A 12,403-nucleotide genomic window follows, 5' to 3' on the forward strand; every position below is an offset into this window, starting at 1 on the left:
CCTGGAGCTTACAGTTGGCCCTGTACTAAGAGCCCTGTAAGCTCTTGGAGGACTGGCTACATCGAGGTGTGTGGACTGGCCTAATATGCAAAGGAGTTTCTGTTACAAAAAAAAGCCCTGCCCTAATCTAATAGAAAGCATCAGACCTGATCCATTCGCTAGCTTTCCCCCATTTGCTTCTTGCCAGGCCACTCTGCAACAGCCCACCTGGTGACCATGTCAGAGTCTTCAATTTACATCTCCACTGGGGATACAGCTTTCCTCCCTGCCTCACTGAATTTTTCCCTGCCCATGCCAAATTACTTTCAGCTGCGGTGGAGTTTTGTCACTGGCGGCTGGCTGGTGCTGAAGCTCAAGGCTAACAGTTGCACAGGGCAGACTGGAACCCAACACTGGAGGGACTTCTGCGAGATCAGCATTGAAACAAAAGAGAGGTATCGGCAACGAGCTAAGCTGTTTGCTGAGGATGCTTCGCTGGTACTCCAGGATGTGAGAACTGAAGATTCTGGGATCTACAGAGTCACAGTGCTGGCTTTGGACATGACCTCATCAGCTAACATCAACCTAACTGTAATAAAAAGTAAGCAGATTAGGGTAGGTCTGCACTGGAGTCCGTCAGTTGTACTGCACTGCCAGTTTGGTGTAGTGGTTGAATGTGTGGACTCTTATCTGGGAGAACTGGGTTTGATTCCCCACTCCTCCACTTGCAGCTGCTGGAATGGCCTTGGGTCAGCCATAGCTCTCACAGATGATGTCCTTGAAATGGCAGCTTTCTGTGCGAGCTTTCTCAGCCCCACCTACCTCACAGGGTGTCTGTTGTGGGTGGGGAGAAAGGTAAAGGAGATTGTGAGCCACTCTAAGACTCAGAGATTTAGAGTGAAGGGTGGGATATAAATCCAATATCTTCTGCTGCTGCTTCTTCTGCTGCTGCTGCTTCTTCATCGTAGCTTCATTTGTTTGAATAAGAACAAAGATGAATGCAACCAAAAACAGAGCACAGGAAGATTAACAGTGCCTCTCTAGGCAGCTAAATTCAAGTCCAGTAGCACCTTAGAGTTTAACAAGATTTTCTCAGGTTTAGGAGTCAAAGCTCCCTCCATCAGAAACCACTCTAGGCAGTTATACCATTTAAATCAATTGAAGTCAATGGGCTTAGAAAGGTGTAGCACTACGAAAGATGGCACAGTTTTTGATAGATCAAAGTTTGAGTCCTGTGGCACCATTAAGACCAGCAAAGACCTTTAAGACCAACAAACCAACAGTGGGGTACAAGGCCATAGAGTGTACCCTCCAAAGCATCCATTCTCTCCAAGGGAACCAATCTCTGTAGTGTGGAGATAAACTGTAATTCTGGGGGATCCCCAGGTCCCACCTGAAGGCTGGCATCCCTGGCCCACCAAGCAGGGGTAGAGAAAGAGGGCTGCTGGTGGCCTGGCTGTTCCATGTGAAATTATTTATTTATTTATTTATTTAATGACTTCTATCCCGCCCTTCCCAACAAGTGGCTCAGGGCGGCTTACAACACAAGAATATAACATAAATAGAAGTTAAAGATAAAACATTTAGATTTAAGTATTAAACCATTAAAACATTTAAAACATTTGGCATTTAAAACATTTAAAACATCGGGGCAGCGGACATCCAGTATAGCTACACTCACTTTCTTGTACCAGCTAGTCATAGGCCAGCCGGAAGAGGGTTGTCTTACAGGCCCTGTGGAACTGGGCTAAGTCCCGCAGGGCCCTCACCTCTTCCGGCAGCTGGTTCCACCAGGAGGGGGCCATAATAGAAAAGGCCCGGCCCCTCGTCGATTTTAAGCGGGCTTCCTTTGGCCTGGGGGTAACTAGGAGATTTTGTGTTCCTGATCTCAGTACTCTCTGGGGAACATGCAGGGAGAGACGGTCCTTCAGGTAGGCAGGTCCTAGGCCATATAGGGCTTTAAAGGTAATAACCAGCACTTTGTACCGGACTCGGTAAGCTATCGGCAGCCAATGCAGGTCCCGGAGCCCCGGCCGGATGTGCTCCCTTCTTGGGAGCCCTAACAGCAGCTGGGCCGCGGCATTCTGCACTAGCTGCAGCTTTCGGGTTCGGCACAAAGGCAGCCCCATGTAGAGAGCATTGCAGTAGTCCAACCTCGAGGTGACCGTGGCATGGATCACTGTTGCTAGATCGTCACGTTCCAGGAAGGGGGCCAGCTGCCTTGCCCGCCTAAGATGAAAAAATGCGGACTTGGCAGTGGCCGCTATCTGAGCCTCCATCGTTAAGGAGGACTCCAATAGTACCCCCAGGCTTTTGACCTGGTCCGCCGCTATCAGCGGCGCACCCTCAAAAGCTGGTAGGGGGATTTCCCTCCCCAGGCCCCGACGACCCAAGCAAAGGACCTCTGTCTTCGCTGGATTTAACCTCAGCCCGCTCAGTCTGAGCCACCCAGCCACTTCCTGTAATGCCCGGTCTAGATTTTCTGGGGCGGAGGCTGGTCAGCCGTCCATAAGTAGATAGAGCTGGGTGTCATCAGCATACTGGTGACAACCCAGCCCATACCTTCGAGCAATCTGGGCAAGGGGTCGCATATAGATGTTGAATAACATCGGGGAGAGAACCGCCCCCTGAGGCACTCCGCAATCGAGCGTTCGCCTCTGGGATAGCTCACCCCCAATCACGACCCCTTGTCCCCGACCTTCGAGGAAAGAGGAAAGCCACTGTAAGGCCAGCCCCTGAATCCCCGAGGCGGCGAGGCGGCAGGTCAGTAACCGATGGTCGACCGTGTTGAATGCAGCCGACAGGTCCAACAACATCAGCACCGCTGAGCCGCCCCGATCCAGATGCCGTTGGAGGTCATCCACCAGGGCGACCAACACAGCCTCCGTCCCATGACCCGGGCGGAAGCCAGACTGGAGTGGGTCAAGGATGGAAGCATCCTCCAGGAAAGTCTGTAACTGCACTGCCACTGCCCTCTCAATAAGCTTGCCCAAAAAGGGCAAGTTTGAGACCGGCCGATAATGCGCCAATTAGGCCGGGTCTAAAGTTGGTTTTTTTAAGAGGGGGCGGACCACTGCCTCTTTGAGCGGCGTTGGAAAATGCCCTTCCATCAGGGATCTATTTATGATATCCTGTATAGGATATCTAAGCTCCCTCTGGCACGATTTAATAAGCCAGGAGGGGCACGGGTCCAGATTACAAGTTGTTGGGCGTGCAGATAAGAGGATCCTGTCAACTTCCTCCAGGCTGAGAGGGCCGAAGCCATCCAGAACACAATCCGAAGACAGGCCCGGAGCCTCGGTTTCACTAACTGTATCAAATATGGCTGGGGGGTCGGGGCGGAGTGACGCGATCTTGTCCGCAAAGAATTTAGCAAAAGCCTCACAGCCAATCTCCAATTCAATAGAATTTGGTCTGCCCTGTGGCAGTGTCGTAAGGTTCCGAATTATATCAAACAATTGTGCCGGGCGCGAAGTTGCGGACGCAATCTTAGTCGCAAAGTAATTTTCCTTTGCGGCTTTGATTGCCATCTCATAGGATTTCAACTTCTCTCTATAGGATGTTCGAGTCGCTTCGTCTCGAGTATGCCGCCATTGTCTCTCTAGTCGTCTAAGCCCCCGTTTTTGTTGCCGCAACCCCTGGTTAAACCAGGGTGACGGCTTCAAACGGGGGCGTAGAGGGTGCCTAGGTGCGACCTCCTCAATAGCCCTAGAGAGTCCATCATTCCAGGACTCTACTAGGTCGTCCAGGGAGTCGCCAGTGGGCCAGACATCCCGTAGAGCCGTTAGGAACCGTTCCGGGTCCATCAGGCTCCGTGGGCGAGCTAAAATGCGCTCTCCGCCTAAACAGGGTTGGGGTGATACATCCACACGAGCCTTAAGGGCATAGTGATCCGACCATGGCACTGCTATAGTAGCAATATCGTCCACTAAAACGCCCGCCACAAAGACCAGGTCTAACATGTTTCCCGCCTGATGAGTGGGCGTTGTAACAACCTGGGAGAGTCCCAGTGTCGCCATGGATGACACTAGGTCCAACGCCTGGCTGGAAGCCGCGTCGTCGGCGTGGACGTTGAAGTCACCGAAGACCAATAGCCTAGGGTACTCCAACGCCCAGCCCGCCACCGCCTCCACCAGGGATGGTAAGGCGCTGGCCGGTGCGTTAGGCGGTCGGTACACCAGCCAGATCGCCAACCCCTCCCCAACGTCCCACATCAGGCCGGCACATTCAACTCCTGGAATCTCCGGGGCCGGGAATGCCCTAAAGGAGTAAGCCTTTTGTATGAATAATGCCACTCCTCCCCCCCGCCCGCTAGTCTGGGACTGGTGAAAGACCGAGTATCCCGGGGGGGTCATCTGGGAGAGAGTCACAGTCTCCCCATCCCGCACCCAGGTCTCGGTCACGCAAGCCAGGTCCACATCCTGTTCAAGCAGGAAATCCCGAAGGATCATGGTCTTATTGTTGATGGACCTGGCGTTACATAACACCAGTGACGGAGGCGAGTACATTCGTCTGGCTACACTACCTGTCACCATCGGGATGGGACACAGGCTGGAAGGTGGCCGAGCACCAATTATTTCATTTATTTCATTTCACAGACACCATAAAGCTATAGTTTTATCAAGAGGCATTAAAAATATGTTCTATCTGTGGTCACAGTATTTAGTTGTTTAGTTGTTTATTTAGTATCTGTGGTCACAGTATTTAGTTGTTAAAATGTTTATATCCCACCAGCCATGATGGTTCAAGGTGCCATTGAGAGGCCTGATCATCATGAAAGAACTGAGAAGCCTATAAAAGGTAGAGCAAAGTTGGAGGAGGAAACTGGATTTATACCCCACCCTTCACTCAGAGTCTCAGCATGGCTTACAAACTTCTTCCTTTCCTCTCTCCACAATAGATACCCTGTGAGGTAGGTGGGGCTGAGGGAGCTCTGAGAGATCTGCTCTTGAGAGAACAGCTCTGAGAGAACTATCACAGAGGTTTGTGAACCAAAAGTAATTTGTTCAATGGTAATGGTGCCCACCTCTTTCTGCAGCGGATCCGAATATCCCAGCCTCTTTTGTGAAAGCAGCAGATGATGTGGATTCTATGGTGTCCAATTGCATCCGTCTGGGTGTGGCTGGAATGATCCTGTGTCTCCTTGGACTCATCATCACAGTGGTAAAGGCCTTTTCCTTGTGCAGTGGCTCTAATCTATGCACTGTGTACTGTTTCATGGTCCCATTTCCCCTTAGGGTAGGAAGTTCAAAGCAGCCTTGATAAGTTCAGTTTCCTTTAGGAAAGAGAGCACTGGAGATATATGGGCTAATTTCACACATGTTGGATAATGCACTTTCAGTGCAGTTTAGGAAGTAGACTTTCCTGTTTTGCACGGGAAAATTCAGCTGCAAAGGATTGCTAAAACACAATGAAAGTGCATTATCCAATGTGTGTGAAATTAGCCATGGAGTCTCTGCAATAACTGTTGATTACATAATAGACAAGCAGGCATTATGTGGGTTCTGCACCAGTTGCATTGTCCGGCAAAAATATTGGTTTGGACTCACAACATAGCCCAGATGGGGGCACAGCAACTTACACGCTGCTTCTTTCAAAACCAGATTCTAGACAAGCAGAATGATGGAACGCTGAGATCTGACTAAGCAAAGTTTCTTTGATGTTCTTCTGTTCTTAAAGTCAACATTCCCAGCCTTCTTTGCTTGCCCATGTATACAGACATACAAACACACATATACACAGCATGAGATTCCAAGAGAATCCCTTTAACCCAGGGGTCCTCAACCTTGTTGAAGCACAGTGGTGCCTTTTGGAATTTTGAAAATAGATATTGGGCATCACACAAAATGGTGGCCATGGAGAGTGGATGTTATGGGGCTGGGTCCAGTTACAAAACAACAAAATGTTAAGAGAGTCCAAACCAAGTGCTGTCCTATGGCAGAGACAGTGGTTTTTCTGCTCCCTGCAGAAACAAAGGAGACATCTGCTGAAGCACCTCCTACTCTAACTAAATTAGGGTTGCCAAATCTGTGTTGGAAAATACCTGGCGTGTTGGGGTGGATCTGGGAGAGGATGGGGTTTGGGGAGGAGAGGGACCTCGGCATGGTATAATACCATAGAGTCCACCCTTCAAAGCAGCCATTTTCTCCAGGGGAGCTGATCTCCAGACCTCATCTGGAGGCTGGCAACCATAACTAAATGGAGGGAAACTAAGATGGTCTGTTTGATTTGGGAGTGAGATAGTTAGGAGAAAATGCAAATAGCCACCAGGGAAGACAGCAGCAGGCACCATGATAGGGCTGCCAATCCTCAGTTGAGGGCAGGGGATCCCCCAGTTTTGAGGCCCTCCCCCTGCTTCAGGGTCATCAGAAAGCGGGGGGGGGGGGAGAAAATCTCTGCTGGACACTCCATTCTATCCTATGGGGACCAATTCCCATAGGGTATAATGGAGAATTGATCCATGGATATTTGGGGCTCAGGGCGGGGGGGGGGGGAGGCTGTTTATTGAGATAGAGGCACCAGATTTTCAGTATAGCATCTAGTGCCTCTCCTCAAATATGTCCCAAGTTTCAAAAAAGATTGGACTAGGGGGTCCAATTCTATGACCCTCCCCCCTCAAGAAGATGCCCCTATCCTTCTGTAGTGTATCGGACTCAGCGCAAGCGCCGCGCGACCCGAGCCACCCTCGGGTCGCCGTGCGCAGCGCGGGAAAAGCTACCGCCAATCCTGACCAAGGGCGGGAAGTTTAACTGGCCAGGATTGGGCTGGCCAGCGAAGGGGATGTTCCGGGAGGCATGTATATATTAGCGGACCCGGCCGCGTGTTGATCATTGCGTGTGATGTACCAGCCAATAAAGACCTATGCCTTCACCACGTCTCGTCTCCCAGTACATTACACTGGCGACGAGGATGGGATCTAGATAGGTCCGGCCGCCCCGAGGGGAACCTGACCGGGCCGGAGACGAGGAAGGCGTGAGACCGCAGGATCGCACAGCCCGCCGCCACCATGGCGAACACTACGGTAACGACGGGCCATCTTGCGGAATTCAACCCGGAGCACCCCGAGAGATGGGAGACCTACACAGAAAGGGTCGAGTGCTACCTGCGGGCGAACCTGATCGAAGATGACGACAGGAAGAGAGACGTCCTGCTGAGCGTCTGTGGAGAAGAAACTTTCGAGATCGCAAGAGGCCTCTCCGCTCCAGCTAAGCTGACCGAGAGGACCTACCGGGAAGTCGTGAGACTCCTCACGGGCCACTTTTCGCCCCAACCGTCCATCGTCGCCCGCCGATTCCTCTTCCACAAGAGGGACCAAAAGTCGGGGGAGACAGCGGCGGTCTACCTGGCGGCCCTTCGGCAGATCGCCGGGAACTGCAATTTTGACAAAAGGGACAAAGCCCTGAGGGACCGTTTCGTCTGGGGCCTCCGAGACGAACGACTGCAGCAGAAGCTCTTCGCCAAGGAGGAGCTCACGCTACAACAAGCCTTCAACGAGGCGACGGCGTTCGAGAGGGCCACCAAGGCGTTCGGCCAACCACGCGGCGAAGCAGTCCACCAAGGAGAAACAGAGCTGGAAGACCGAGCAGAGGAAGAAGCGTTTCAGCTCCGGAGGCCTCAGAGAACGGACACACGGGCCCCCGCGAGACAACGAGCGACGGAGAGGGCCACCGCCACCACCGGTTCCAGGTGCGCCAGCTGCGGCGACCCCCACGAGCGACGGGACTGCCCGTACCGCAACCTGGACTGCCGCAGCTGCGGAAAGACAGGCCACATCGCCCGGGCTTGCCGGGCCAAGAACAGCCGCCGCCAACCGTCAGCGCATCACGACTCCCTGGACACACACACGACGGCATCCACCAGTCTGCAGGTATTGAACTTGCCCCTCTCGGCCCCAGACAAGGTCAAAATGTCGGTCCTAATCGAGGGCGCCCCCTGCATCATGGAAGTAGACTCGGGTTCCTCCATCTCTATCATTTCGGAGGAAACCCTCAAGAAACTATGTCCCCGCCGCCGCATCCAAACGAGGCCAGCGGACTTCGTACTGAGGGACTTTCAAAAGAACCCAGTACACATCGTGGGGTGGGCCCGGGTGCATGTAGAAAGAGGGGGTTTCAGGGGGCCCCTAGACATCCTAGTGGTCAAGCGCCAACTGACCACACTTCTCGGGTTGGCGTGGTTCAATCCACTGGGGATCCAGCTGGTGGGGGTGGACCACTTGCAGGCCAGCAATTTCGACGGGGTCTGCCGGGAGTTCCCCGAGGTCTTCGACGGGTCCTTGGGGAGCTACAAGGGTCCGCCCATCACCTTACCGATAGACCCAATGGTCAGGCCCATAAGGCTTAAAGCGAGGCGCGTCCCGTTCGCCCTTAAGCCTAAAATAGAGGCAGAACTGGACCGCCTAACAGCCCAGGGCGTCCTAGAACCTGTAACGTATGCGGAATGGGAGACCCCCATAGTAACGCCAGTCAAACCCAACGGGGAGGTTAGGATCTGCGCTGACTACAAGTGCACGATCAATAAGGCGCTGCAAGACAACCCCTACCCAGTCCCGGTGGTTAGCCACGTCCTAGCAGCACTAGCCGGGGCGAAGGTTTTTGGAAAGCTGGACTTAGCACAAGCATACCAGCAACTGCCGGTCGACGCTAAGACAGCGGAGGCGCAGACGATCGTGACCCACAGGGGCGCGTTCAGGGTTAAACGGCTGCAGTTCGGGGTCAGTGTAGCTCCGGGAATATTCCAGAGCATAATGGACTCTCTCTTGAAAGGGATCCCCGGAGTTCAACCCTTCTTTGACGACGTTTTAATCGCCGCCCCCACCGAAGGAGAGTTCAGCTGCCGCCTGCGAGAGGTCCTCAGACGGTTCCAAGCGGCGGGGCTGAGAGTCAAAAAGGAGAAATGTTTGTTGGGTGTTCCGCGAGTGGAGTTCCTGGGGTTCGCCGTGGACGCGGCTGGAATTCACCCGACGGCGGACAAGACCAGGGCCATAGTCCAGGCCCCTGCCCCCAAATGCAAGGCAGAACTACAGAGTTTTCTAGGATTATTGAACTTTTATCATGCATTCCTGCCACACAAAGCCGCCGTGGCGGAACCGTTGCACCGCTTGTTAGATAAACAGGCCGCGTGGGTCTGGGGTAAACGCCAAGCCGCGGCGTTCCAGGCAGTGAAAGACCTCTTGGTCTCTAACGCGGTACTTCATCACTACGATGAAAACCTACCCCTGATCCTGGCTTGCGACGCCTCCCCCTACGGAGTAGGAGCGGTCTTAGGGCACCAACTCCCGGACGGGAGAGAGGCGCCGATCGCTTACTACTCCCGGACTCTGTCCCCTGCCGAGCGGAACTACGCCCAGATCGATAAGGAGGCCCTGGCGATCGTGGCGGGGGTGCAAAAGTTCAACGACTACCTCTACGGTAGGCGTTTCACCATCGCCACTGACCACAAGCCGCTCCTCGGCCTCCTAGCCCCCGATCGTCAGACCCCCCAGATTCTGTCTCAGAGGGTTTTAAGGTGGAACCAGTTCCTGAATTCATACACTTACGCACTGATACACCGCCCCGGTAAAGCAATGGGTCACGCAGATGCCCTCAGCCGCCTGCCGCTACCCACAACGGACCCAGATCCCGCCCCGGCACACGGGGTGATGCTCATTGAGTCGCTCCCCGAGCGCCCACTGCACGTGGACGAGGTGGCTAGGGTGACTGGGAGAGACCGCATCCTCGCACGGGTCAGGGACTGGGTGGGAAGGGGGTGGCCCTCGGGCAAGGTGGAAGAAGCTTTTCGGCCGTTCGCGTCCAGGAAGGACGAGCTATCGACACACAAGGGGTGCATACTCTGGGGGAGCCGGGTGGTGGTGCCCCCCCCCCTGCGCAGACAGGTATTGGAGGATCTCCACGAGACCCACCCGGGCATCGTGAGAATGAAAGCCCTGGCCCGGAGCTACGTGTGGTGGCCGGGCATGGATGACGAAATAGAGGGGTGGGTAAGAAGGTGCCAACCATGCCAGGAGTCCAGACCCAATCCGCCGTCCGCCCCGGTCCACAGGTGGGAGTCGAACGGGCGGCCGTGGTCCCGCCTCCATGTGGATTTCGCGGGGCCGTATCAGGGCCAGATCTTCTTTATACTTGTGGACGCATATACAAAATGGCTAGAGGTAATCCCGGTGGCCTCGACCTCCACCGCAGCAGCAGTCAGGGCGCTCAGAAGGGTCCTCTGCACACACGGGATCCCTGACACCCTGGTGACGGACAACGGCACGGCATTCACCTCCCGGGAATTCCGGGAGTTCACCGACCGGTACCTCATAAGGCACATAAGGTCCGCCCCATTCCACCCAGCCACCAACGGCCAGGCGGAGCGCATGGTGCGGACCACCAAAGAGGCCCTTGGCCGTATAGTACATGGGGATTGGGACCACCGCCTCTCAGCATTCCTGTTCCACAACAGGATCACCCCAAACCCTGTAACCGGTTTCAGCCCCGCAGAACTGCTCATGGGGAGGAAACTGACCACTCGTCTAGATAGGCTACACCCGGACCGAGCGCCGGATGTCCGCGGGTCCCCCGAGGTCCGGGAAGCAGTGAGAGGATTCTTTCCGGGCGACCCAGTGTATGCGAAAAACTTCGCAAGCGGCCCCGAGTGGTTGGCGGGAAGGGTTCTGAGGGTGACAGGCTCCCGGTCATACGAGGTAACCACCGCCGGAGGCCAGGTGCTGAGACGGCACATCGACCAGCTGCGCCGCCGCACCCTACCCGAGGAGGCAGAAGAGGCAGAGAGTAGGGAACCGCCAGCAACGGAACCGCCAGAAGGGGCCCCGCCAATACAGGAGCTACCCACGTACGAGGCCCCCGCAGCCGCGGGACCAGAACCGGAGCCAGCACCCGACCCGGGCCGGCAACAGCCAGAAACGGCGCCACCCACGTTGGGATCGGGCCCCGCACCAACGGCAACCCCGAGGAGATCAACACGGGAACGCAGGACGCCAGCGTACCTACAGGACTATGTAGTTTAAACTAGGAGGGGAGGAGTGTAGTGTATCGGACTCAGCGCAAGCGCCGCGCGACCCGAGCCACCCTCGGGTCGCCGTGCGCAGCGCGGGAAAAGCCACCGCCAATCCTGACCAAGGGCGGGAAGTTTAACTGGCCAGGATTGGGCTGGCCAGCGAAGGGGATGTTCCGGGAGGCATGTATATATTAGCGGACCCGGCCGCGTGTTGATCATTGCGTGTGATGTACCAGCCAATAAAGACCTATGCCTTCACCACGTCTCGTCTCCCAGTACATTACACCTTCATTATCCCAAATGGAGGGAAGGCATTTAAAAGGCATGTAGTCCCTTTAAATGTGATTGCCGAACTCCCTTTGGAGTTCAGTCATGCTTGCCACAACCTTGCTCCCTGCTCCACCCCCAAGGTCTCCTGGTTCCACCCCCAAAGTCCCCAGGTATTTCTTGAGTCAGACCTGGCAGCCCTACACCATGCCAACCGTGTACGTCATGTTAGGAGCCACTGCTTTAGTCCATCTTAATCAGGGCTTTTTCCCTCCACACAGCATATTTCCTCCACTCACTGTAAGCACAGAAAGATGACAGCTGGAGATGGAAGACAGACTACGCACGACGTTGCTGGGATGGAATCCACCGCTGCCAGTGGGCCAGGCTCCACCTTCCTGCTCAAGGAGAACCCAAGTTCAGATGAGCTGCATTGTAACATTAACTGCTGATCACGTGTCCTTGCCCCTGGCTTTTCCATGCCATTGGAATGTTTAGATGACTATGTGTGTGTAATGTGCTGTCAAGCTGCAGGCAACTTATGGTGAGCCCATAGGGTTTTCAAGGCAAGAAATGAACAGAGGGAGTTTGCCATTGTGCTCTTCACCATTCTCATTCTCGTTGCTTGTGTGTCTTTTTGCTTCAGGACTGTTATCTTTTTTTTTCCTGTTCTGCACAAGTTTTGCTCCCTCTAGTGGTCGCTTTAGTATTAATTGCTGTAGGTCCAGCATATCTCCCTGGGGACGTGGGGATTGGGGAACAGGGACCACAGAAGCAAGTTGAATAGAGCATAACATCATGTGGATACCAGTAAGGAAACCAAGTCAGAGCAAAATATATGTTATGAACAGCAGCAGCAGTCTGGTGCCGTCTTGTGCCACCCTCCAGTAATCCTGATCTCGGACCACAGTGGTCATAACAGGATACTGCTGCTATTGCTGCTGCCTGATCACATCCAGATCTGCAGACCTCCTGGTCTCCTTTCCTTGCTGCTGGATTTCCTTGGCTGTTACTTCACTCTTTCTTGCCATAGGCATGAAAGCCCTCTCTGTGCCCTCTTTCACTGGCTTCAGGCTTGCCCTGCCCAGTGCCAATGGATTAGCTTCAGCTCTAGTAGTGCATAGCTAGAGATAAGGCTGAAGACAGCAAACTGTCCACC

General features: G+C 54.3%; 1 protein-coding gene across 1 annotated transcript; it reads left to right on the top strand.

The window, feature by feature from the left end:
• The first annotated feature begins 205 nt into the window (after positions 1 to 205).
• Positions 206 to 11,835, top strand: LOC132571442 (uncharacterized). Its single transcript, XM_060238234.1, has 3 exons — positions 206 to 580; positions 5,018 to 5,142; positions 11,526 to 11,835. The coding sequence occupies exons 1-3, from the start codon at positions 217 to 219 to the stop codon at positions 11,694 to 11,696; spliced, it is 660 nt and encodes a 219-aa protein (XP_060094217.1). The 5' UTR covers positions 206 to 216; the 3' UTR covers positions 11,697 to 11,835.
• The last annotated feature ends 568 nt before the right edge of the window (positions 11,836 to 12,403 follow it).

Source organism: Heteronotia binoei, chromosome 5 (assembly GCF_032191835.1).
Source record: "Heteronotia binoei isolate CCM8104 ecotype False Entrance Well chromosome 5, APGP_CSIRO_Hbin_v1, whole genome shotgun sequence".
Taxonomy (NCBI): Eukaryota; Metazoa; Chordata; class Lepidosauria; order Squamata; family Gekkonidae; genus Heteronotia; species Heteronotia binoei.

Coding starts and splice junctions, on each gene's coding strand:
- LOC132571442 (XM_060238234.1), top strand. CDS start 217: ATGTCAGAGTCTTCAATTTACATCTCCACTGGGGATACAGCTTTCCTC. Junction 581..5,017: donor CAACCTAACTGTAATAAAAA/GTAAGCAGATTA, acceptor CTCTTTCTGCAG/CGGATCCGAATATCCCAGCC. Junction 5,143..11,525: donor TTGGACTCATCATCACAGTG/GTAAAGGCCTTT, acceptor CCCTCCACACAG/CATATTTCCTCCACTCACTG.